Raw genomic sequence first — 26,015 nt, forward strand, 5'->3', positions numbered from 1 at the left:
GATCTCCTCACCCTGATGAATTTTCGGAGCTAGCCGCTCCGTTCTTTCAGACTTTTTTCCCTTACCATCAAGGTAAAGTTGCCCTCAGGCCATCCCCGTCCCTTTGTTACCAAGGTGGTATTGTATTCCCAGAGTTATAAGGGCATCGTTCTTCCCTCATCTCTTTCGGCACCAGTCCACAAAACGGAATGGGTTCCCCGTATTCTGGACGAGGTGAGTGCTCTGAGTAGGTACGTCTCGAGGACGGCGTCCTTCCAATGGTTGGACACTTTATTTGGACTACTTCACGGCTTCCTGACGGTTACTGGAAGGGTTTAGCCATTTCATCGGCCATGTTAGCCTGGTGGATTCAGTGCACCATCCAGGAGTCCTGTGTTAGATGTCAGCATATCTCCCTGTCTATCGAGGTTTCTTGTGTTCGAGGCACCAGGCGTAGGCAAAGCACGCCTGCAAGCTTGCGGTTTCGTCCAGTCCGCATGCATTCTTGAAGCACTATAATTCCCAGACTTTCACAGATGTGAGTGTGGGCAGGCGGACTCTGCAGGCCGCGGTGGTGGACTTGTAAGTAGCAGTTTCACAAGGCCTGATCTGATGGTGTTCCCATTCAGGGACTGCTTTGGGACGTCCCACGGTCTGTGTCCCCCAATGAGGCGAAGGAGAAAATAGGGATTTTTGTATACTCCCAGTATAATCCTTTTCTCTGAGCCATTCATTGGGGGACACAGACCGTGGGTGTATGCTGCTGTCACTAGGAGGCTGACACTAAGTGATACAAAGAAAGTTAGTTCCTCCCTTGCAGTATACACCCTCCTGTTGGCTCTCAGCTAACCAGTTCTGTGCAAAAGCAGGCGATCAATAACAATATATGAGCGTATAGCATATCACAATAAATTATATATATATATATATATATTCATGTCAAATTATAGAACAAGGACAAGCTAATAATAGGGTGGGAGCTGTGTCCCCCCAATGAATGGCTCAGAGAAAAGGATTTTATGGTGAGTACACAAAAATCCCTATTTTTCATAACCTTTAAATACCGATGAGTTGTTGTAAAATTCAGCTTTTCAAGATAATCCGAGTAATTGAACGGCGTTCTACAGCAGAGCTTTGTTCAATATTTGCATCCAGCCACCACCTTAGCTAAAAGCAGCTCATCAGTGGAGTGCCGGGAATCAAGACTCACACCCTTCTAATGTTCTTTTCTGTGGGTACGTCATCAATACTAGATGCCTTGAAAAGTCCTTTGATTTGTCCATTGTTATCAGTGCTGTGTTGGACGTTGGAGTCGTGTGTTAATTTCATAAATTACTTTTCTCAGCTTCGATGTTGTAGGCTATGGCTGCATGACTTGTATTGGAAACAGCGGACCTTTGCCTGAATCAGTTGTGGAAGCTATTACTCAGGTACAGTGTGGTATTTATTGGAACTCTAAATGGGGCTAAGGTTAAAGGGGTTAACCGAGACTTTTTTTTTACTATGGGTACAGGCACACCCAGATGCTACCTACCTGCCTGTTGTGTCCAGTGCTGATCTCCACCGGCACACAACTTATCTCCTTTTAGCAATTCAGTGGCTCCCGCTGACATACATCGACATCGGCATCTGATTTGCTCTGACTGGGCATGATTTCAGCAGTCATTCCTGTCAACAGAGCAACCTGTAAGAGGAAGAGCTGATCTACTGACGTGCAGTAGCTGTAGTGCTGGCAGGAGCGGTCATTGATTGCTTTCTCATGCGGCCGGATAGAATAGTTTTTGGGCCCATAGTAAAAAAAAAAAAAAAAAAATCTAAAACGAAGTCCTGGATAAACCCTTGAATTGTAGGGTCATATGGTGAACAAAGAAATAGTTTACACTTTTAGACAGTTATTCATATTAAAAGTAAAAAATCAGCTTTATTTGAGCTGTCCATATACAATAGCTCTTTTTCTTTCTTCATGCATTGTCCAGTATTTGTATCTCATTGTGGGGTGCACTTGTATAGTGCTGGGAAGCCCTCCTGATATTAGTATGGGCATAACTAATGGCCAGACACTGCATCACACACCTGTGTGAAAGGTGCCTTACGTGTTCATATATAATACTAGGCAACCTCCGTCTCTGTGAATGGGGGAGTCTGCTGATTCCTCTAGTGCTTTATTGTGACCTGGTGTTGGTAAGTGAGGCTGCCCTTTTTTCTTTATTTGATTATTTATTTTTATTTTATTTTTTTTTAAATCCTTTTTTGCGAATGCCCAGTAGGTAACCACTCTTTGAGTCAGATTGTAAACTATTGTCCACAGTGTCCTCCTCACTTGTGAAATCTATGTTGTATGTCTTAAAACACACACACGCACGCACGCACGCACGCACGCGCGCACACATGCACACATACATATAACCACACACTAGATGGTGACCAGATTCTAACGCATCGGGTATTCTAGAATATGTATGTAGTTTATTTATGAAGTTTTCAGAATAATGCAATTTATACACAGGATTCGGCTGGCCGGGCGCGACCAATTAGCAAAGTATGGTTCAAATTCCACGCCAATTCGCGGCCAGACTACGCCTGTCGCTGGTCACGCCCGGCCGGCCGCGAACAATCAGTCAGTCAAGCCAGGGCCGGCTCCAGGTTTTTGAGGGCCCCGGGCAAAAGTCCCAGTGGGCCCCCCTCTTTAACATATACCATGATTCATGATGCATAGATACAGCAGAGAAATATAGCACAGCCCACGTAGCATATAGCACAGCTACGTAGTATATAGCAATGTGGGCACCATATTCCTGACCGCTACGTCCTCATCTCGCGAGACCGCAATGCATGGCCCGGAGTGTCGCGAGGAGCGGGAAAAGTGCCGGAAGGTGAGTATATATTGATTTTTTTTTAATTTTTTTTTTATTTTTATCATTAGATCTTTTTACTATTGATGCTGCATAGGCAGCATCAATAGTAAAAAGTTTGTCACACAGGGTTAATAGCAGTGATAAAATGGACTGCGTTACACCGCGGTGTAACGCAGCCATTAACCCTGTGTGAGCGCGGACTGGAGGGGGCACTGACAGAGTAGGAAGGGGCGAATTCGCGGCCGGACTGTGCCCGTCGCTGATTGGTCGTGACCAATCTGCGACGCGGGATATCCGTGACAGACAGACAGACGTAAGTGACCCTTAAACGTGTGTGTGTGTGTGTGTGTGTGTATGTATGTGTATAGAGAGAGAGAGAGATATCAGTATTTTTAAGATTATAAGACACACACTTTACCTCCACATATGGCAGGAAAATGGGGGTGCTTTTATAATCCGAAGTGGGCTTACTGGAGGGATCTCAAGTGGCAGGGTCGCTGCTTCATGAGGACAGCGGCGGTAAGCTATTGTTAAAACGTATTATAAGACACACCACCATTTTATTAGAATTTTTTTTTCCTATTTTCCACCCCAAAATTTTGAGCACGTCTCAGTCTGCAAAATACGGTACACTGCAAGCCAGTTGAGTTGTCACTTAACAAGGCCTATTATACTGTCTACTCAAAACAGAGAGTGGAGCAAGGTGAAAAAGCAGGCAGCGGCAGCCACAATGACTGTTTTTTTTTTTGTTTTTTTTTATCGTATCCTAGAGCTAATTTACATCCTGTTATCTCAGTACCTCTATAATAGTTTCCTTCATGCTGTTGAAGAGATGTGCTAAAAATGAATGAAAAGCAGGAATTCCTCTGTGTGCTCTGTTTGGGAGAGAGTGTTGCAGCTAGATTCCTCCCACTAGCTCAGAGTGGATTGCAAATTAGAGCGAGAACATGCAGAGGAGAAAACCGGTGAAAATGCCGGATACAAGTCATATAATGGTCAGGTATAAGCGAACATAAGTTTCCTTAAAAAATACTATTAAATATATTAAAATATCCACACTAGCAAACACAAATTAGTGTTAAAATTCAATAAAGATTCAAAATGGTCACCCTAGTCCTCATCCCCACGTATTGGTTAGGGATGTCACTGATCAATAGTCCACTCAATGAAAGATATACACCAATCTAGAAGAATAGGCGGAATCTGTTAAATCTTAACCAATAACCAAATCTCTCCCTAAATAATATCCCTGCCTATGCCGAAGAAGCTGGCACCCTGGATGAAGGCCCTATAAGTAGAGATGAGCGAATTTGTTCAGAAAACATTAGCCAATCTCAAATTCGGCACGCACGTAGCACATTCGGATTCGTGTTCACTTTCACGAACATTTTTACTCAGTCGGCACAATTCGGTCACAGTTCGGTAAGTCATCACATTTCTACAAAATTTTTTATTACTTTGGCTAGGATAGTGGTGCTGTATGATGAGCAGGGGTGATGCGTTTGAGAGATGTGGCAAAGTTAGTGGAGCCGCACGCCTTTTTTTTTTCTTCCCCCTTAACTTTGTGTAATTCCGGCAGCTAATCAGGGCACAGATACCATCCACAACATCACGACACAAGGTCTACTGTGATTGGCTGCCGAAGTCGCATGTCCCCGGCCATATAAAAAGTGGACATCTTGTTTTGCGGGTACCATTTTCTCATTTTCACAGTACAGAGAAGCAACTCCTGATAATGCTGCAAGTGAACTTGTCAGTTAGTTAGATAGGATGCTGTTGTGTGTGAAATCGATCTTCCAGCATCTAACCAGATTTTGTGCTAAAACTGTGTTAGTGGCAAATTAGAAGGCCATATTGCCATTTTAAAACTCATTGGTCCTAATATTGGGGTGCAGCCACGAGGCCCAATTGGTTAATCCAAATAGTTTGTGATAAAACTGTGTTTCAGTGAGAAACCAGAAGGCCAGATTTCTTCTTAACCCCTTTCTGCCAGCTGACGGAATAGTACGTCAGCTGGCAGAACCCCTACTTTGAGGTGGGCTTCGGCGGTGAGCCCACCTCAAAGCCGCGACATGTCAGCTGTTTTGTACAACTGACGTGCGCGCAATAAGCGTGAGCGGAATCGCGATCCGCCCGCGCCCATTAACTAGTTAAATGCCGCCGTGAAACGACGACAGCGGCATTTAACTAGCGCGGCCGGAAGTGCTCGCACCGCTAACCCCCGTCACATGATCGGGGGGTCATCGGTGTATTGCCATAACAACCAGAGGTCTCCTTGAGACCTCTATGGTTGTTGATGGCCGATTGCTTTGAGCACCACCCTGTGGTCGGCGTTCAAAGCAACCCTGCATTTCTCCTACATAGAGGTGATCTGTGCTTCACCTCTATGTAGCAGAGCCGATCGTGTAGTGCATCCTTCTAGCCAAAATTTAAAAAAAGTGTTTTATATATTTTTTATTTTTTTATATTTTTAAAGTTCAAATCACCCCCCCCCTTTCGCCCCAATCAAAATAAAACAATAAAAAAAATTCAAACCTACACATATTTAGTATCGCCGCTTTCAGAATCGCCCGATCTTTCAATAAAAACAAAGGATTAACCTGATCGCTAAATGGCGTAGCGATAAAAAAAATCAAAACGCCAAAATTTACAACATTGCATTAAAATGCAACTACGGGCGATCAAAAGAACGTATCTGCACCATAATGGTATCATTAAAAACGTCAGCTCGGCACGCAAAAAATAAGCCCTCACCCGACCCCAGATCATGGGAATTGGAGACGCTACGGGTATCGGAAAATGGCGCAATTTTTTTTAGCCAACTTTGGAATTTTTTTTTACCACTTGGATAAAAGAGAACATGACATGTTTGGTGTCTATGAACTCGTAATGACCTGGAGAATCATAGCGGCAGGTTAGTTTTAGCATTTGGTGAACCTAGCAAAAAAGCCAAGCAAAAAACAAGTGAGATTGCACTTTTTTTGCAATTTCATCGCACTTGGAATTTTTTTTCCCGTTTTTGTTACACGGCATGGTAAAACCAATGGTATCGTTCAAAAGTACATCTCATCCCGCAAAAAATAAGCCCTCACATGGCCATATTGACGGAAAAATAAAAAAGTTATGGCTCTGGGAAGGAGGGGAGCGAAAAACATAAAAAGCTCCGGGGGTGAAGGGGTTAAAGGGAAGGTGCCACCAGTTTTCTTGTAGTTTGCTTTTTTGTGAAATTAAGCTTAAAATAGTAATTAAAAAGTATTAATGCAATGTTTGCACTGTTTGCAAACATTTCTACGTGAAAAATATTATATACTAGATCAGGGGTGGGGAACCTCGGCTCTCCAGCTGTTATAAAACTACAACTCCCAGCATGCCCTAGCAACTTGCAGCAGTTGAGGCATGCTGGGAATTGTAGTTCTCCCACAGCTGGAGGGCCAAGGTTCCTGACCCCTGTACTAGATGGTAGCCCGATTCTAACGCATCGGGTATTCTAGAATATGTATGTAGTTTTATTTATGAAGATTTTAGAATAATACATTGAATACAAAGGATTCGGCAAACCGCAACCAATTAGCGAAGCGTGGTTCAAATCCCGCACCAATTCGTGGCCGGCCACGTAGTGTATAGCACAGCCCACGTAGTGTATAGCACAGCCCACGTAGTGTATAGCACAGCCCACGTAGTGTATAGCACAGCCCACGTAGTGTATAGCACAGCCCACGTAGTGTATAGCACAGCCCACGTAGTGTATAGAACAGCCCACGTAGTGTATAGAACAGCCCACGTAGTGTATAGAACAGCCCACGTAGTGTATAGAACAGCCCACGTAGTGTATAGAACAGCCCACGTAGTGTATAGAACAGCCCACGTAGTGTATAGAACAGCCCACGTAGTGTATAGAACAGCCCACGTAGTGTATAGAACAGCCCACGTAGTGTATAGAACAGCCCACGTAGTGTATAGAACAGCCCACGCAGTACGCTGCGCAGCCCACGCAGTGGGCATCCTAACTCTGTTAAAAAAAAAAATAAAATAAAAAAAATATTAAAATAAAAAATGGTTATATACTCACCTTCCTTTGGCCCTGGATCCAGGCGAAGCGGTTACCGACGCTCGTCGCGCGCTACGGTCTCAAGAGTGCATTGCGGTCTCGCGAGATGACGACATATCGGTCTCGCGAGACCGCTACGTCATCATCTCGTGAGATCGCAATGTATGGAGCGGTCACCGGAGCGTCGCGAGGAGCGGGAAAGGCCTGCTTTGGATGCGGGGGCCGACGGACGGTGAGTAAATAACGATTTTTTAATTTTTAACATTAGATCTTTTTACTATTGATGCTGCATAGGCAGCATCAATAGTGAAAAAGATGGTCACACAGGGTTAATAGCAGCGTTAACGGAGTGCGTTACACTGCGGCATAATGCGGTCCGTTAGCGCTGCCAATAACCCTGTGTGAGCGCTGACTGGAGGGGTTTATGGAGCGGGCACTGACTGTGGGGAGGAAGGAGCGGCCATTTTGCTGCCGGACTGTGCCTGTCGCTGATTGGTCGTGGCAAAACAGCCACGACCAATCAGCGACTTGGATTTCCAGGACAGACAGAGGCCGCAACCAATGAATATTCGTGACAGACAGACAGAAAGACGGAAGTGACCCTTAGACAATTATATAGTAGATTTTCTTACAAATATATATATATATATATATATATATATTACCACTAGGGGGAGCATTTTCCGTTTTAGACCTCATGCAGCTATAGTGAGACTTACCAGCTTTACTGTTAGCTGGAAAATTGTTGCAGTAACTGCTGACATCACCATTTCCCTCCCCTTTTGGGTGGTCTAGTATCCCTGGGGCAGAATGAAGAGTAGCAGCACAGGGCAGCGCCATTTTATGTGTGACTGCCCTGTGATCTGCTATCACCAGCAGTTACTGCATCGGATGCACAGCTTGTTTACAGAGGAGCAGAAGACCATGGACTCAGCAGCATCTTGGACCCGAGGAAGAGTGAAGACATCTGGTGTGTATGGAGCAGCATTATCGGAGCGGGAGCTATCTGTGACTCATCCATATGTGTCTCACTCATCATACTACATGTCTCTTTCTCTCTCTCCCACCAGTCTCTCTCAGCCATACTAATGTATCTCTCCCCTCCCTCCACAATGCCTGGCCCTTCACTGCAGACCTGGAGCTCCTTCTTATCTTACTGAGGGATGAGTCACAGACAGCTCCCCAATGATAATGCTGTTCCTCCTTGATGTCTTTGCAGTCTCTGATACTCTGCCTGCAGTGCCCAGGCTTTTCTCCTGCATATTACTCCTGTCAGTCTAGGATCTGTTCTGAAGCAGTAATGCTTCTGTTAGCAGATCCGAGGGCTCCATGAATATGGCAGCAGAACACTCCCACTGCTGTGAATTGTGCGGCCCACAGAGGCGTGCCCAGGTCACTGCTAATGCTGCTGTAATGCTGGAGATGGGGTCAGCGCTAGTCTGTTATCTCCTATGACCATGGGTATTATGACACTGATACTTTTGTGCTGCTGCTGTGAAAGCAAGATGTCAGCCTCCAGTGCCTTAAGGGTAAGTTCACACAGGGCATTTTTGCTGCGTTTTTTAATGCTAATTTTCAGCTGCTTTTTACAATACCAGCAAAGCCTATGTGATTTCAGAAATCTCATGCACACACTGATTTTTTTGTTTGATCAGTATTTTGTGCTTTGCTGCGTTTTTTGGACATGGAGCATGTCACTTCTTTCAGCGTGTTTGCTGCGTTTTTTCACCCATTGACTTGAATGGGTGTTAAAAAATGCAGCAAAAACGCAGGTATCATTATTTGCTGCATTTTTGCTGCTGAAAATCCAATGACATTAGCATGGACAGAGGAAAAAAAACCACACCAAATGTGCAGCAAAATACGCACCAAACCTGCGTTGACGCAGCTTCTCTCCTGCCAAGATGATCAGGTTTTGCTGCAGGAAAAAAAAAGCAGCAAAAACGCCCTGTGTGAACTTACCCTTAAACTCCTATAACTCACAAAATGTTTCAAATGCAATCAAATATTGGTTATAACAGCATGTTATGCTACATTACATTGATTTATTAATGACCTACAAACGCAGTACCTTCCCTTTAAATCGTTAGTGTGCCTGAACAACACTGTTACACATATGTAAGAAAATAAATAGTGGTTGTTGATTTAGTGACAGGTAACTGACTGCTATGGGTCTAAGGCCGGAGACACACTGGTGCGAGATCCGGCCGAGTCTCGCTGGTGAAAAGCAAGCTGTGGCACCGGCACTTCGGAGCGGAGCGTGCAGCCGCATAGCAATACATGGAGCCGCACGCTCCGCTCCGGAGTGCCGGTGCCACAGCTTGCTTTTCACCAGCGAGACTCGGACGGATCTCGCACCAGTGTGTCTCCGGCCTAAGGTTGTGAAACAGTAGGTTACAAGAGATGAAAGCTACTTATATCAGTGGAGAAGGGGGGAAACAACTTGGTGTTAAACGTATACATGGGCTAGGTGTTAATGAACGCTCAAGTGATAAACATCGTCTCGTCCTATCGAAAGACCACTGGCAACATCTGTTACTGGACAGGTTACTCCACTCCCTTTGACAGACGCACAGCAGTACGCCTTGTAGATGAGGCTCAGAAACTGCATGGGAAGCGCTGAATCACATGGCCTCTCCTCCTCTTCCTCCACCTTAACATCACACACAAAACAATCCTTAGGTCGCACCCCAATCACCCTTGTTTCCTCCCTCATCAAAACTTTCCAAACTCCCAACTGACTGTGGAGAACCACAGATGGGCCATTCTGCAGAGCTGTTCACTCATTCTATTCCATGTGCATCAGAGGTCTGCTCCGAAGAATCACAGAATCCAGAGGAGGAAAGCATGTGCACTGATGCCCAAAAGTTTTTCATGTTCAATACAGGGCTGGACAAAATAGGGTCCTAGCAGAATCCAGACCATCATCACCAGACATTAACCACCAAGGGATGAGGTGATTGTGATGAGACTCAGATACCAGAGGTGCATGCAGACTGTACTGTGGTGTCGAGGCAGGAAGAGGAGGAGGGTGATTCTCAAGGTGAGGATGACGATGAGGTTGTAGATCCCACTTGGTGTGAACCCAGAGGTACGCAGTTGATAAGCTCAGAAGAGGAGGAGGAAGATGAGGTCATTATGTTTTGGCTTCCCACACAGACACAAAGTGATGCGACTACGACAAGCACTGCACCAGCAGCCTCTGGCTGTGGCCAGCACTGGTCGCGAGTATGCAGTTCGCAAGGACTACCAGGGTTGCTTAGCCTGGGCCTTTATTGAGACCACAAAAGATGACCCAACACGTTATTTGTCAAATCTGTACACAAAAAAAAAAACTCTGAGGCAAAAATTGCAATAATTTGACAGCTACCTGCATGAACTGGCACATGCACGATCAACATGCCTTAGTGTGGGAATCTCGCTGCACTAAAATGCAGACTAGCTGGCCTCGCCAATCACCAACCGTCCAATCAACCCAATCTGCTGCTTCTTCCTCCTCCGTCACCATGACAAGTCTTCTCACACAGGTCTCTGGCCGCAGAAACTCCACTTATTTACCCCCTACAGTCAGGGGAGTGAGAGCCCCTCGGCTGTTACGGTTGTGGGCATAACTGCTGTTTTTGTCACCTAGCACAGCATATTTATAAATCCCGCATAAGATCTCCACCTGCACATCACTCACAGTCCACCAGTTTGTCCTGTTCTCTGTACTCCACTCTCTCTCAGCACAGCTGCCAGCTCTTGGTCCAGCAGTTGTGGTCACGTAAAAGAATGTTCCCTCCTACACATGCCAAAGCTAAGAGCTTGAACTCCACTATCTCCTATCTGTTGGCCATGGAAATGCTGCCTTTTCCTATCGCCACGACAGCACCCACAACGAGAGAGGGGATCCGCCCACCTTCCGGACAGGAACCTACAGGTTAAAAAGGGGCGGCCCCCCTCGCCCTCCAGTTTGGGTTCCTGTCCGGACGGCGGGAGCCTACAGTTTTCGCTTACCCAGGTCCGCCAAGCCTCTGTGCGGTGTCCAGGTGAGAACGGCAGAGTCGGGGGCCCGGAAGTAGCGTCGGGGGAAGTTCTGTGTCCAGCTTCCCCCCTCGTCTGGCAGGGACCGAGTGATGATGGCGGTCGTAGTGGCGTTCCCGGGGGAAGGCGCGCCGCCCAGGGTCGTTATACGCGCGCGACACTGCAGGAGCAGGTCGGCGCTTATGACCCGGAAGTGAATTAACGACTTCCGGAGGAGGCCGGGAGGAAGAGCGCGGGACCTTTGAAAAGGAGGCAGCGCTTGGTGAGTGGTGTGCGGCAACATGTCTTCCACAGGAGACGCCGAACACCGACAAGGAGAGCAGAGGAGCAGCAGCAGATCTCATACTGGAGATGTGGCACGCGGGCAGCAGGACCCTAGCACGTCACGTCGCACCTCACCCCCTCAGAAACCGGTACTCTATTCTTCATCAGCGGTGGTGAGTTGATATCTGAGCCGTTGGCTAACACAACTGTCTCCTTTACTATGCTTTTTTATAGGGAAAAAAGGTTTCAAAATCCAAGCATAAACAGTGTGCATTATGCACGGAGCCACTACCTGACACCTATTTAAAGAAATTATGTCAGTTATGTATATGCCGTACGTTAGAGGAAGAGGCCCCCCTCCGTGTATCGGATTTAAGGGAAGTAATTAGGGAAGAAATAAAATCGTCCCTAAAAACTAAACGGCATGAGAAGAGTAGTATGGAAATAATATCCGATTCCAGCCTTTCATTGCAGGAGGGTGAATGCTCGGAGAGTTCATCATCAGCCTCCTCAGATGAGGAAGGAAGGCCTTGCTTTTCCACCGACAATATGGAGACTTTAATTAAAGCAGTCCGTGCAACTATGGGTGTGGCAGAGAGTAGAGAGCCAAAAACAACCCAGGAGATCATGTTTGCAGGACTGAACCAGAGAAGTCACAAAGCTTTCCCCGTGGTAGATACCATTAAAGATCTGGTCAGACGAGAGTGGGACAAGCTGGATAAGGGATTCTTACCTTCGGCCGCAAAAAGAAGGTACCCCTTCGAGGATGACACCTTATCCCAGTGGGTGAAAATCCCGAAAGTAGATGCGGCAGTAGCCTCTACCTCGAAAACAGCCTCGCTGCCATTAGAGGATGTAGGACTCCTTAAAGATCCCTCAGACAGGAAGGCTGACATGCTCCTTAAGAAAGTGTGGGAAGCCTCATCTGGAGCCTTTAAGCCTGCAATCGCAGGCACCTGTACGGCGAGATCAATCATGGTCTGGGTGACGCAGCTGGAAGAACAGCTTAAAGCTAAAACACCTAGAGATAAATTACTAAACTCCCTGTCTCAGGTCAGAGAAGGAGCGGCTTATCTGGCAGATGCCTCAATTGACTCCCTGAGATTGGCTGCAAGATCGGCGGGGCTCTCAAATGCAGCCCGACGGGCACTTTGGCTAAAGACCTGGAAGGGGGATGCCCAGGCAAAGGCCAAATTATGCTCCATTCCATGTAGGGGTGAGTACCTATTTGGCCCGGTGCTGGATGACATCCTTGCAAAGGCAGAGGACAGAAAGAAGGGATTTCCTAAAGCATTTAATCCCACTTTTAGGAATGCCTTCCGGAGACGCTTGCCCTTCAGAAAATTCCAGTCAGACCAGCAGGAATATAATCGTGACTGGGAGACGTTGGATCAGAAGAAGAAAGGTGGATACTATAAGAACCCTTCATCTTTCTCAAGACGGAGACGTAATTACAGATAAAACAGAGCTGCCAGTAGGGGGAAGACTAAAGTTCTTCTCAGCAGAATGGCAAAAAATAACTTCTAGTACCTGGATAATGGGGGTTGTTGAGTCAGGATTAAAATTAGAATTTTTGAGAACTCCCCCAAATCATTTTATTATAACATCACTGGATACTCAGGCCCAACAACAGGCCTTAGAATTAGAGATTCAACAATTGCTTACAAAGCGAGTTATTGAAGAAGTACCAAAACATCAGGAGAAGACGGGCTTTTATTCTCCGCTGTTCTTGATCTCTAAGCCTGATGGGTCCTTTAGGACTATCATAAATTTACGTAAATTGAATAAATATCTTCAGTATCACGCTTTTAAGATGGAATCCATTAAATCAACAACTAAGCTTTTGTTTCCTAGGTGCTACATGTCAGTGTTGGATCTAAAAGATGCGTATTACCATCTTCCAGTTCACCGAAATCATCAGCAATTCCTCAGGATGGCAGTATGGGTAAACCATCAGATTAAACATTTCCAATTTTTAGCAATGCCCTTTGGCCTATCCATGGCACCTAGAATTTTTACAAAAGTTGTGTCGGAAGTAATGGCCCATGTCAGGGAAAAAGAAACCCTGGTAGTGCCCTATCTAGACGATTTTTTAATAATTGGAAATTCAATCGCTCAGTGTACATCTAGGGTAAATGCCATAATATCATCCCTACAGGGACTCGGATGGATAATCAACTGGGAAAAGTCAAAACTAGAACCCACAAGACATCAATCATTCCTAGGAGTTCTCCTAGACTCAGAAAATCAGTCATCCTTCCTACCAGAAGAAAAGAAGCAGAAGATCATTCAGAGGATCACGGCCGTGAGGAAAGCTCCAAACTTAAGTTTAAGAGACGCAATGTCTCTTCTAGGATCTTTGACTGCGTGTATATCGGCGGTGAGATGGGCTCAATCTCACACCCGAATGCTTCAATACGAGGTTCTTCAAGCAGAGAAAGATCTTCACGGTGCTCTGAGCGGGAAGTTCAGTATATCACCTGCCACTCTTCACGACCTCAGATGGTGGCTCAATCCAGTACATTTATCAAAAGGAGTCCTCTGGACCATCACTCCGGACAACGTGGTCACGACAGATGCCAGTCCGTTCGGTTGGGGAGCCCATATGGGAGACATTCTAACCCAGGGGCGTTGGTCAATTCTAGAGTCCCAGAATTCCTCAAACCTAAGAGAGCTGGCTGCAGTCAACCAGGCTCTTCTTTGCTTACTACCTTCCCTGAAGAATTCGCACGTACAGATACAGACAGACAATAGGACTGTGGTGTCCTACATCAATCATCAGGGAGGGACAAGGTCACGATCCCTAATGACCACTGCAGCACAGATATTGTCTCTGGCCGAGGATCACTTACAATCTCTGTCGGCAGTTCATATAGAGGGGAAACTCAATATAGAAGCAGACTACCTCAGTCGCCATTCCCTTCGTCAGGGAGAGTGGTCCCTAGATCAACACATATTCAATCAGATAGTCAATCTGTGGGGATTGCCGACAATAGATCTGTTTGCTACGAGGGAGAACAGGAAGGTCAGGAGGTTCGCATCCTTACACATAGCAGACCAACCTCTCATAGTGGACTCCCTTCGCGTCCGTTGGGACTTCCGGCTAGCATATGCCTTCCCCCCTATGTGTCTAATTCCGATAGTTCTCAGGAAGATCCGGGAGGAAGGAGCCAGAGTAATTTTAATCGCCCCCTTCTGGCCCAGGAGGCCTTGGTTTTCTCTCCTCAAAACAATGTCTGTCACCGATCCCTGGGTGTTGCCAGTGGTTCCGGATCTCCTCTCTCAAGGTCCATTTCGTCATCCAAATTTGGAGACTCTTCACTTAACAGCGTGGAACTTGAGAGGGAGCTTCTGAAGGAGAGGGGGTTCTCCGATGCTTTAATAACTACCTTATTGAAAAGCAGGAAGGAGGTTACTACAAAAATCTATTCGAAAATTTGGAAAAAATTCCTTATGTTTTATCAGAAACCATTGGGAGATAATGCTCTGATTTCAGCCATTTTAGAATTCCTTCAGAAAGGCTGGGAATTGGGTTTAGCGGTCAACACTCTAAGGGTTCATGTTTCAGCCTTAGGAGCTCTGTACAACAGTGATATAGCTGGTAATAGATGGGTTGCTAGGTTTATTAAGGCATGTCAGCGTTCTAACCCAATCCATATTGTAAGAATACCCCCTTGGGACCTCAATTTGGTGCTTGAGGCGTTGACTGAACCTCCTTTTGAGCCATTAAAATCTATTTCGATTAAAAATTTAACCTTAAAAACAGCTCTACTTTTAGCATTAACGTCTGCCAGGAGGGTCAGTGATATACATGCGCTGTCAGTAGATCCTCCCTACTTAATAATTCTCCAGGATAAGATTGTCTTAAAACCTGATCCTGCATACTTGCCAAAAGTAGCAACTAAATTTCATAGAAGTCAGGAGATTTATTTACCATCTTTCTATGAAAATCCAGGTTCAGAGGAGGAGGAAAAATATCATACCTTAGATGTAAAGAGGGCAATATTAGAATACCTGGATAGGACACAAAGCTTGAGACAGAGTAGGGCTCTGTTTATTTCTTTCCAGAATCGGAAAAAGGGTTCTGGTGTCACGAAAAACCCTATCGCCAGATGGATTAGAGAAGCGATATGTCTTGCCTACTCTGCCAAGGGAGTAACACCACCAGAAGGCATCAGGGCGCACTCCACTCGGGCCATGGCATCATCCTGGGCGGAGAAGGCAGATGTCCCCATTGAAATGATATGTAAGACGGCAACTTGGTCATCACCTTCCACCTTTTTATAAACACTATCGCCTTGATCTATCTGCTAATTCCAGCTTACAGTTTGGCCGTTCAGTACTTAGTGCTGTGGTCCCTCCCAGTTAATAGTCTTTGAAAGTCTCTCGTTGTGGGTGCTGTCGTGGCGATAGGAAAACCGGTTTTTACGTACCGGTAATAGGATTTTACAGAGTCCACGACAGCACCCATGCATTCCCCCCCCATATTTACTTATTCCTGCACTCTGTTGGAAGGTGTGCCTTAGAGATCACTCTATAGAGGTGGTGGTATTTAGTAATGTTTAAGATAATATTATCATGTACTGATTCATTGGCGGTATCCCTTGTACTCTGGAACACAAACTGGAGGGCGAGGGGGGGGGGGCGCCCCTTTTTAACCTGTAGGTTCCTGTCCGGAAGGTGGGCGGATCCCCTCTCTCGTTGTGGGTGCTGTCGTGGACTCTGTAAAATCCTATTACCGGTATGTAAAAACCGGTTTTCGCCTGCTGGATACAGACTGTTTCAGAATGTTAATGGCCGTCGCCATTACTTCTCTAAGAAAACTGTGCTTGCGCTACACCAGCATGTCGCAGACAGCATCATCTGTTCCCTGAAAAAAAATCTGTCTGACGGTGCATTTCACCACTGACACCTGGACTAGCAAATATGAGCAGGGGCGCTACATCTCATTGACTGGGCACTGGGTGACTCTGGTGGCAGGCGGTCAAGGGGCTTCTCCACAAGTCTTTGAATCCCCAAGGCTTGTGGGACAAACCTCTGTATCTAACACTTTTGCCAACCCTTCTGGCTTCTCCACCTGTGCCCTTAACCTCTCCTTTAATCCGACATATGTTCCAACAGAGCAGATAGAATTTCCTATCCTTCCCCCACCTCCATACTGCTCAGCCATGGCTCACCGCAATGAGGCAGTATTCAAATGAATATGCCTTGGGGATCGCAGTCGCACAGCTCGAGTTGTCAACAGCTATCCAGGTCGAGTTAAAGCAATGGCTGTCTCCACTGAACCTGGAGCCAGAAGGGGGTTGCATTTTGGTCTTCAAAAATGGGAGAGAAGCCTGACCTCGCCTGACACTCCTTGGAGGTTTTGTTGTGCCCAGCAGCCAGCGTTTTTTCAAAACATGTCTTCAGCGCTGGTGGTGTCTTGATGGATAAGCGCATCCCTGAAAGTGTAGACCTCCTAACTTTCATCAAAATGAACAAGTCATGGATCTATAGTTACTTTGACATCCCAGTCATGGACTAGGCAATGGTGTTGATTTTAGTGTCATGCATTGATCTTGCGTTATTGCAGTCTGCAATCTTTGTGGTGTCTTCTGTACCTGCTGTTGCTATTGCTGCTGATGTTGCAAACAATTTTTTGAATTGTGGAGACTCCAAGTTAGGTCTCCAGCTGGTCAGTTGCATGTGGTGGAAGTTGTCAGGGGCCTATTATAATAATTCTACTCTGTGGAAATTGATGCCACTTTAGTGGTGTGTGTGACAATTATTTTTTGAAATGTGGACACTCCAAGTTAGGTCTCCCTCTGGTGGGTTGCTAGTGTAAGTAGGGCTCACAGACAGGCAGGCCTGCACTTTGTCATTTTCCTGTGTTACTTTCCTTACATTTTTCTGCCAATGTTCCTGTATGAAACTGATATTTGTGCCATCTGAGTGTGGCTGGAATAGAAAAAAAAATTGGAGGTCTTGCATGAGGCATCAGGTCCCCCAGCTAAGAAGGCTTACTTTTTAACCACCAGGTCCTCATTGAAGCTTCAAGTCAAATCGGTAAATGCTGGCTCAAACCCTGATAACCTCATGCATGGCCCATGGCAGACTACTGCTGTGCCACATGCAATTTTCTAATGTAGGTGAATTGATGCCACTTTTTATGATGTCTGCCCCTAATTTTAGCTGTTTGGAAAGCTTATTGTCTTAAGGTGTTGTGTATACGTTTTGGTTTGGCTTCCCATTGAATCTAATGGGGTTGGGGTACGTTCAGCAAACCGAACCTTGAAAGGTTCGCTCCTCTCTACCTATAAGGATAGTCACCTATCTTTCTCCAAACGGGAGGCATATATATCTATAGAGATTATCAGTATGATTATTTCTCTAAAAACTGAACACCAGGGAACTTAAAATATTTTTGTATTCGGATATTCAAACCAGTACCTCAGATTGCAAGAAAAAAAATGTATTTGAGTAATATAACCAGTTACATACTCAAAAAAATAAATAGGTAATGGTGGTCTAATCACAATATATCAGAATGTTTACTGTATGTATGTGGCAAATAGTGAATGATGACACCTTTTCTAGAGATGAAAAAGGTTGCATGAGGCCTGTGTCCTGTAAGTATTGAGGTCTACAAGTCAGTAAATACTCCTCATTCCTTCAAACAAGCAAACAAATACAGGTGTGTCTCACAAAATTAGAATATGATCAAAAAGTTAATTTATTTCAGCTCTTCAATGCAAGAAGTTTGTACTGACCTTTTGTGGCTTACCCTCCTTATGGAGTGTGTCAATGACTGCCTTCTGGACATCTGTTAAGTCAGCAGTCTTCCCCATGATTGTGGAGCCTACTGAAACAGACTAAGGGACCTTTTTAAAAGCTTAGGAAGCCTTTGCAGGTGTTTTTTTTTTTTTTCTTAATTCTAATTTACTGGGATAATGACTTCTGGGTTTTCATTGTTAAGCCATAATCATCAAGATTAACAGAAATAAACACTTGAAATGGATCACTCTGTTTGTAATGACTCTATATAATGAGTTTCAGTTTTTGTATTGAAGTGAAATAAATTAACTTTTTGAAATTCAAATTTTGTGAGAAGTGTGTGTGTATATTTGTGTAGACATTGTATCCAGATCATTTGTGAGTAACGCTGACCACAGGATACGTCTTGACTCATTTCTCCTTGTGCTGTCAGTTCATCGGGAGCCATACTTGAAGATTATCATGGATGGGAGGCAATGAGTGTACTAGAGACCGCCATATTTATATGTTCCAGAATTATGACCTAATTTAGTTAGTTTGAGGAATGAAGCCTACCAGATTCCTTTGTCCCCAGAGTTTATTGCCCACGTGTTCGATAAAGTCTGTTGAATGACAGGCATTAGAGGTCCGGATATGTCATTCTCTCCAGCACCACAAAAAAACGGTCAGGTATAATTGTATTCTTTCTGTGATATATGATGGCTTATTGTGAAGTTACTTGAAAGTACAGTTACCCTTTAATTAAAAGCTAGTCTACGTTATCATCCATGTTACTTAGTGACGAGGTATTGTGAAATTGGATCTAGGACTGTAATGAGCAGGGTAAATATTGGTACCTGTACAGACTTACAGCTGACATTGCTCTTTTTTTATTTGTAGGGAGATCTGGTTGCTGTTGGTGTCTTGTCTGGTAATAGGAATTTTGAAGGTCGTGTTCACCCAAATACTCGCGCAAACTACTTGGCGTCCCCTCCTCTTGTCATTGCCTATGCCATAGCTGGAACCATCAGGATTGACTTTGAGACCGAACCCCTGGGTAAGCCCTGCCTATTTGTCATGTCTTGCCTGATGATTGATATTGTTTAATGTTCCTCGTTATTTGTTTGGCTAACCATTTTTTGTGAAGGCTTTGAAGAAGATTTAAAAAATATAATAGAAATTGTGTGAAATTGGAGAAATCGCTGCCATAATGGTCTTCAAGAACCTGATGCCATGATATTTGCACCACTTTATTGCATTATTTCCCCAGATGGAAGATGCTTTGCTGTCCTCTTTGCCTGATCTTTTTTCCACTAACTACATAGGTGTGAATGCTGATGGCAAGCCGGTGTTCTTAAGGGACATCTGGCCCACAAGGGATGAAATCCAGGCTGTGGAGCGCAAGTGTGTGATCCCTGGAATGTTCAAAGAGGTCTATGAAAAGATTGAGGTATGAATCCATCTCTAGTGTCTGCTATTTGGACATAAAGAGCAACTTTATTAGTGTGGCAGAGCTGTGATAAAGTGTCTGCACACGTTCAGTATTTGGTCAGTATTTTACCTCAGTATTTGTAAGCCAAAACCAGGAGGGAACAATAAGAGGCAAAGTATAATAGAAACACGTAACCACTTCTGTATTTATCACCCACTCCTGGTTTTGGCTTACAAATACTGATGTAAAAAACTCACCAAATACTGAGCGGTACCATCATTGTAACTTTTATTTCAAAAATCGATGCTATACAGGAAAATAAAAAGAACTACTGCAGAAATTGTACTTGGTACTATAGGGGGGTCACAGTATAAGAAAACGCCACTGAAATCTGAATTCTTCAATAAATATATTATTGCAACCATATTTCCTGCCATCTCCTATATCAGTGATGCAACAATCTGTCTGCACTGAATACAGATTTTCCCCGTGAATTGAGAAGTTTGAGCGTAAATGTTCAAGTCCAGGAGGAGAAAGCAGATTTCTCTGATAAGATATATTGCAAAGTTTCTTGTTTTCATGTGCATTAATTATTATTTTGTGAAATAAAAAAATTGAATCACTATTTAGGTTGCACTTGGCCTTCAAGATCATCGTAAACGAGCGGCGGTAATGCTTGTTTCATGATTATCTTGCGGTGTAACCAGGCTGCCTATCGCCCGATGAAGGAGCGAAACACTTGTTAATCAGGAGAAATAATGTTTTGTGCAGCGCAAATTATTGTTCTCAGCTGTGCATCGTTTGTAGAAATGGGATTCACACTGTCAAGAGCTATGGCAGTCTATGCACACTGAGCGAGCTAGTAAAGGTCTCTCAGTGTGCATTGTTTAACTTATTCGGCCTGTCTAAACGGGCATTTTAAATGACCAGCGATTGGTAAAACTTTACTGATCGCCATTCTGAACGTGCCACAGGTTGTTCCATATAAACTGACCCTAAGACAGCACCACCTTTTTTATTTATTTTTTTTTTTTTTCAGCCCCGATCACTTGAAAACAAAACTAAGAAATATAATTGGAAGAGTGTATAGGAGAAAAGGAGATGGCAATTGCAGTGTTCACTGAGGAGATAGTGTTATATTCCTATAAAAAAAACTTTATTCAGAAATGAGGAGCTGGCTCTTCCATTCTTGTGATTGATTGTCGCATAACCTTTTTATGGTGTGATAAGAAAAATATTCAGATGTCTTAAAGAGAGTGTTGTATCCCCCAGAGGACACAATGTGGGGTCTGCTATCATGCAGTTATCCCATCTTATCCATATTTCGGTGGTCCGCTATTAAGTCCAGACTCACTGGTCTGTGTTTTGGACTGTTATGCTTTGACCGGCCACACGTCTCCTGATCTGAGCTTAGGCATCTCTAGGACTGGTCTGGTCCCTGCAGCTAGTTTGTACTCTGATGGTTGTTTGGATCCGACTGAAAGAGAACTGAGCTAAAGAACGGTTTCTGTTTTTAGGTTTCACTGATGAGGCTAAAGATAGCTGAAAGTTCTCCAAAGTGTGTCTCACTTGAATACTGGATGTACCTCTACACTAGTATTGTAAGGGGATGCGTCCCCCTTTTTGTCATTTGAGCATGTTCTGTTCTGTTTTGCAGAAAGTCAATGAGAGCTGGAATAACCTGAAGGCGCCTACTGAAAAGCTATATCCTTGGGATCAAAAATCAACATATATCAAATCGCCACCTTTCTTTGACGAATTGGTATGTATAACTTTTGGTACAAAAACAGTTTCTATTACTGATGAAGCTGAATTTGAAGTATAAATGATTAGTCATTAAATACAGTAAAAGTGAACTGTGTACTGTGAACAGGGACTGGAATAACCAATTGCACCTCTGTACCATGCTATGGGATGTGTATAAATGAGCTACAAGTGAAAGCTCGTCAATGCTATAGACTTTGTTACATACTATATAACCAAAGGAAGTTTGATGAAGGTTTAAAGGGCATTTCCTAACAAAAAGGTGGTGGTATATTGCTGGAATATGCCATTATCTTGATTGGCTGCAACCTGACGTCTGGGAATCCTACTGACCCAGAGATGAAACCTTGTCTACTGCCCTATACCTTAATTTCTTCCCCCTGCGCAGTGCACCCATATACCCAGCTTTGCAGAGCACAGCAGTGTTGCCCCTTTAGATGTCGTGGGCTGGCTGGCGTGATATTGAGTACCGTACTACTGTGGAATAAAAAAAACTAGATGCGGACACAGTGATCCATTCTAGCCGTGTCTGTTTCACTCTTTGGATGAGATCTATTTGGAAAGAATCATTTTGGTTGTTGGAGGTCTGAGATAATCCCTTCTCAATCATTATTTCCCCCATGTAAAATAACAGCTATACTTTTCTCTGGTGCGGCGATGGCACATGTTCTCCCTTGCTCGTATGACCTAACCATTGTCAGCTGCTTCACTCTTTCGGACTGAACTGATGTTTGGAGGAAATTTGGAGAGCAGCAGCAGCCCTCCCTACTTCTGGGTGTCTGCTTAATCCGAAGGAAGGGAGTGAAGTGGCTGCTGATTGGCTGCAGTGCCCTAGGAGACTGATAGCTGACTGCTGGAAGGGTGCCCACATCGGAGGGGAGTATAGCTGCTGTTATTTTACATGGAAGTATAGTTATTGAGAGGGGGTCGTTGGAGCAGTGGACAACCCCTTGTAATCAGAAAGTGATCTAGTGTTCTAGTGATGGGCCATAACCTTAAGATGGAAAACCCCATTAAACATAATTGCAGCAAACTTTTACCCCTAGTGCTGTCCAATGGTGGTTTACATTTGGCTCGTGATGTATTGGCGAATTGCCTAAACTACAAATCCCAATATTTTTAGTTACATATGTGACATTTAGAATCAATCTCTTTTTATCCAAGATTTCTACAGGTAACAGCAGGTGATGAGCGAACATGCTCGGGTGCGAAGTGTCTTCGTTCGGTGTGCTCGAATAATATGTTCAAGTCCCAGTGCCTGCATGTCTCGCAGCTGTTCGACAGATGCAGGGATAGCCTAACAAACAGCCTATCCCTCCATGTGTTGCAGCTGTCGAACACCCATGAGATATGCAGTTGCTGGGACGTGAACATATCATTCGATCACGCCAAAGCCATTCGTTTGGCACACAGGCATGCTCTGAGGACACCTTATCCCAGCACGTTTGCTTATCACTAGTAACGGCAGAGATGACGTACATCTACTCAACTAAGCACTATCTGTTTTCACTAGACAATGGAGCTTGTACCTTCTCAACCAATCACTGATGCTTATGTCCTCTTAAACTTGGGCGACTCCGTTACTACCGACCACATTTCACCTGCTGGAAACATTGCGAGGAACAGCCCTGCAGCCCGATACCTAACTAACCGAGGGTAAGCTGAACAATCTTCAGCAGGTACTGATGCAATTTCTGAAAAAGCTCTACATAACGGAACCACCATTTGTCTCTGGGTAGCTATAGAATAGTTTTTAGTTTTTTTCTGCTGACAAAGTAGTGCCGCTTGGTGCGCAAAGCCATGGCCAATCATTTATAATACGTCTTTCCACCTTGTTTTACATCAATCTCCACCCCCTTTTCTTAGAGCCAGAGAAGGGCAAATCTCTCAATGAAGTGAGAGATGGGTGGAAAGTTGTAGTTAAATGATTGACCCCGCCATAAAGCATATGAATACAAAGGAGGGACTCCACATGGAAAACCCTATCTATTAACCATAGTAAAGAGTGTGATTCTCTCTGGTGGTCCAAGCTCTTGTGGATTTCGCTTGATATTTTCTACATTTGTGCTTCTTGTAGATTCTTTGGGTGATTAGCTCTATATCAATCTAATCCCAGATGGATCAGCACCTCAGAAGACCTTTGAGATCTGTAGGGTTGCCTTTATTGGGCAGCTCTTTAAATCTTGTAATAATACTCGGTATTCCTTGGTGAGTTAAGGGCCTGTTTGTTGGCAGCTTGTCACCAGATCTTTCTGTTTTCTGATAGAATCTAGCGCTCTAATGTCAGTCTGGGGTAGCAAGGAAAAAATCCAATATGATGACATTTTGTTCCTTTCGATAAGTAGCAAATGCTGAATCTGAATCTCCATACATTGATCCTCATGTTAAAATCATATTGTAGGATGATTGTTTTCAGCAAGTGGTCATTAAGCCGTCAACTGCCTGGTCTACGGCCGACTTCGTCTGTGTCATAACTTACTTGTCATCGTATTTGTCTTTTTCATAGTCTAACACCAAGGGAGTTCAATTCATATGGCTCTCGGCGGGGTAATGATGCTGTGATGGCAAGAGGAACCTTTGCCAACATTCGCTTGTTCAACAAGTTCATCAACAAACAGGCCCCATTAACCATACACTTTCCATCCAATGAAACGGTAAGTGGATGCCTTTCAGATGCTGTCTGCATAACATAGCATGTGCAGCATCGCTAATCTTGGGATGTGTGAACAGCTACATAAGGTTTATATTTTTTCCTAGGTTGATATTTTCGATGCAGCTGAAAGATATATGCAGGCGGGACAGAACTTAATCATTCTTACTGGCAAGGAGTACGGATCGGGAAGCTCCAGGGACTGGGCAGCCAAAGGACCCTTCCTCCAGGTACATCTGATCCAGAAAATGCTGGCATCAATAGATATGTGGCTTTTTTACACTTTAATGAGCACATCATTAAAACCTTAGTTTAGCCATCATTTTCTTCTTGCCCATTACAATGAATACTTTACCCATAGCTGCAGTTTGGGTACTATTAAGGATATAAAAATGTTTTCTTTCTCCCACAGGGAATCAAGGCTGTCCTCGCTGAAAGCTATGAACGGATCCACCGCAGTAACCTTGTAGGGATGGGAATTGTTCCTCTGCAGTATTTACCAGGAGAAAATGCAGAAGCTTTGGGCCTAACTGGACAAGAGCGTTACACCATTCTCATTCCAGAAGAGAAAGACCTCCGGCCAGGCATGACTGTAGAGATCAAGGTAAAAAGACCCGGAAAAACTTGCAAAGACGAAAGTGGAGATGCCATTATGGATAAATAAATTAATACATGTATTAAAGTGGTCCTCAAATGATAACGCGCATGAAAAATACCAAAATCAGATAGTACTTATCCTTCCCGGGGCCCGCACTGGCTCTATGGCGCTCCTCTTCTGTATTGGCACATTGGCTGAAGTGATGCATGATGTCAGTTGCTTGTGCTGTCGACATCAGCACGGCCACTAAACTCAATGGTTGGTAGCAACATTCTTGTGTGTCGGCGACCTGACATCCCCACTGCAGCCACAATGGACAGGAGCAGTGGCCATGAGACGTCACTGGACCGGGGGAGGACTAGAACTATCTGATTAGATTTTACATGAGTGCCAATGTTTGAGAACCACTTTTTTAAATATGGGAAACCATTTTTCATTTTGTCTAGAATAGAGGAACAATATGGTGCCAGTAAATGAAAGGAGTCTGCTGCAAAGTATTTCCTTTACTTCCAAGCCTTTGTATTGTCTCCCTCCTGCTTCTTATTGACAATGCCTATCATCAGAGCTTTTCTTAAAGGGTTATTTCAGGTCTTGAAATTCCCCATCAGTGAGCAAATGATCAACTATTTGAAAAATGGGAAATTGCTTTCAATGTTGCGAATAATCCTTTAACCCATTAACATTACTTGATGTCTATATCTGTCAGGAGTGCTGGTAACTTATTGGTCAATCATGATCAGTTACATAGGCCTGGGTGATGAACATGGCTAGGCTTCTGCTGAAATTGTCAGGATCTGTGTTCTGAAGTGCTGTGGTTTTAAACCCTTAGATGCCCTTATCTATAGCCGCCATGCCATTTAGGTGTTTGGCCGACTGGTGCTCCCTCTGTCTAATCGTCCGCACCCTGCTGTCACTTTATCACAGGGAAGCGGAGTCTCTCTGATGAGGAACATGTTTGTGCTTTAATCAGTTTCGCAGCAGCAACCTGACAGTGTCTGTAGGTTATTTAGCAAAATCCTTCTGACAGGTTCACTTTAAGAAATGTGCTGCCCTGGAGTTTAAGACTTCTCTTTCTCTGAAGAGGTTTTTTTCCATATTTAATTTCCCAGAGGAGCATTGCATGGTCTAGAAGTCTTTGAAGTCTTTGTGCCAGAGATTGACACTTTCCATAGCGAAACAATTCCCCTTAGATTCCCAGTCAGAGGGGTCTCGCCTACGCAAATCAGACCTCCTACTAAGCACTGACGAGGAGCGTGCACTCCAAGACAAGTATCTGCTAATGGTGGGTGTAGTTTGTTGTCTTATTCGAAGTCATGTGGAAACACCCTTTAACCCCTTCACAACATGCGCTGTACTAGTATGGCGCATGTCGTGTCTCCCCCTTTGATGTGGGCTCCGGTGCTGAACCCAGGGCTGGACTCCATAGGAGGATTAAGTTAGTAGCCGTCTGTGCAGTCTTGCCATGAGTGAGTGGGTGCGATGGTGACTAGTGCTTTGGATGGTCAAGCTATTTAAATGCTGCGGTCAGTGATTGAACTGCTACATTGAAATGGTTAAACAGCAATGATTTGAAGAAAGCTTGAGTCGCTGCTGTGTATCACATCCCCTTCCGACATGTGAATGCCGCTCCATACTTATTAGAATATGGCTAAGATATGAATTTTATTACA

At 44.4% G+C, this 26,015-nt stretch overlaps 1 protein-coding gene across 6 annotated transcripts in view; it reads left to right on the top strand.

Annotated features, from left to right (window-relative positions):
• Nucleotides 1-26,015, top strand: part of ACO1 (aconitase 1) — a 95,250-nt gene that overhangs the window by 67,811 nt on the left and 1,424 nt on the right. For all 6 annotated transcript variants that reach the window (XM_077250037.1, XM_077250071.1, XM_077250063.1 and 3 more), the window contains exons 13-20: nucleotides 1,325-1,409; nucleotides 18,802-18,958; nucleotides 19,227-19,351; nucleotides 20,991-21,095; nucleotides 22,611-22,753; nucleotides 23,604-23,751; nucleotides 23,855-23,977; nucleotides 24,160-24,351. In XM_077250037.1, the coding sequence (XP_077106152.1) occupies nucleotides 1,325-1,409; nucleotides 18,802-18,958; nucleotides 19,227-19,351; nucleotides 20,991-21,095; nucleotides 22,611-22,753; nucleotides 23,604-23,751; nucleotides 23,855-23,977; nucleotides 24,160-24,351 (1,078 nt within the window). The remainder of the gene's footprint in view (nucleotides 1-1,324; nucleotides 1,410-18,801; nucleotides 18,959-19,226; nucleotides 19,352-20,990; nucleotides 21,096-22,610; nucleotides 22,754-23,603; nucleotides 23,752-23,854; nucleotides 23,978-24,159; nucleotides 24,352-26,015) is intronic.

The sequence above is a fragment of the Ranitomeya variabilis genome, chromosome 1 (genome assembly GCF_051348905.1).
Source record: "Ranitomeya variabilis isolate aRanVar5 chromosome 1, aRanVar5.hap1, whole genome shotgun sequence".
Classification (NCBI taxonomy): Eukaryota; Metazoa; Chordata; class Amphibia; order Anura; family Dendrobatidae; genus Ranitomeya; species Ranitomeya variabilis.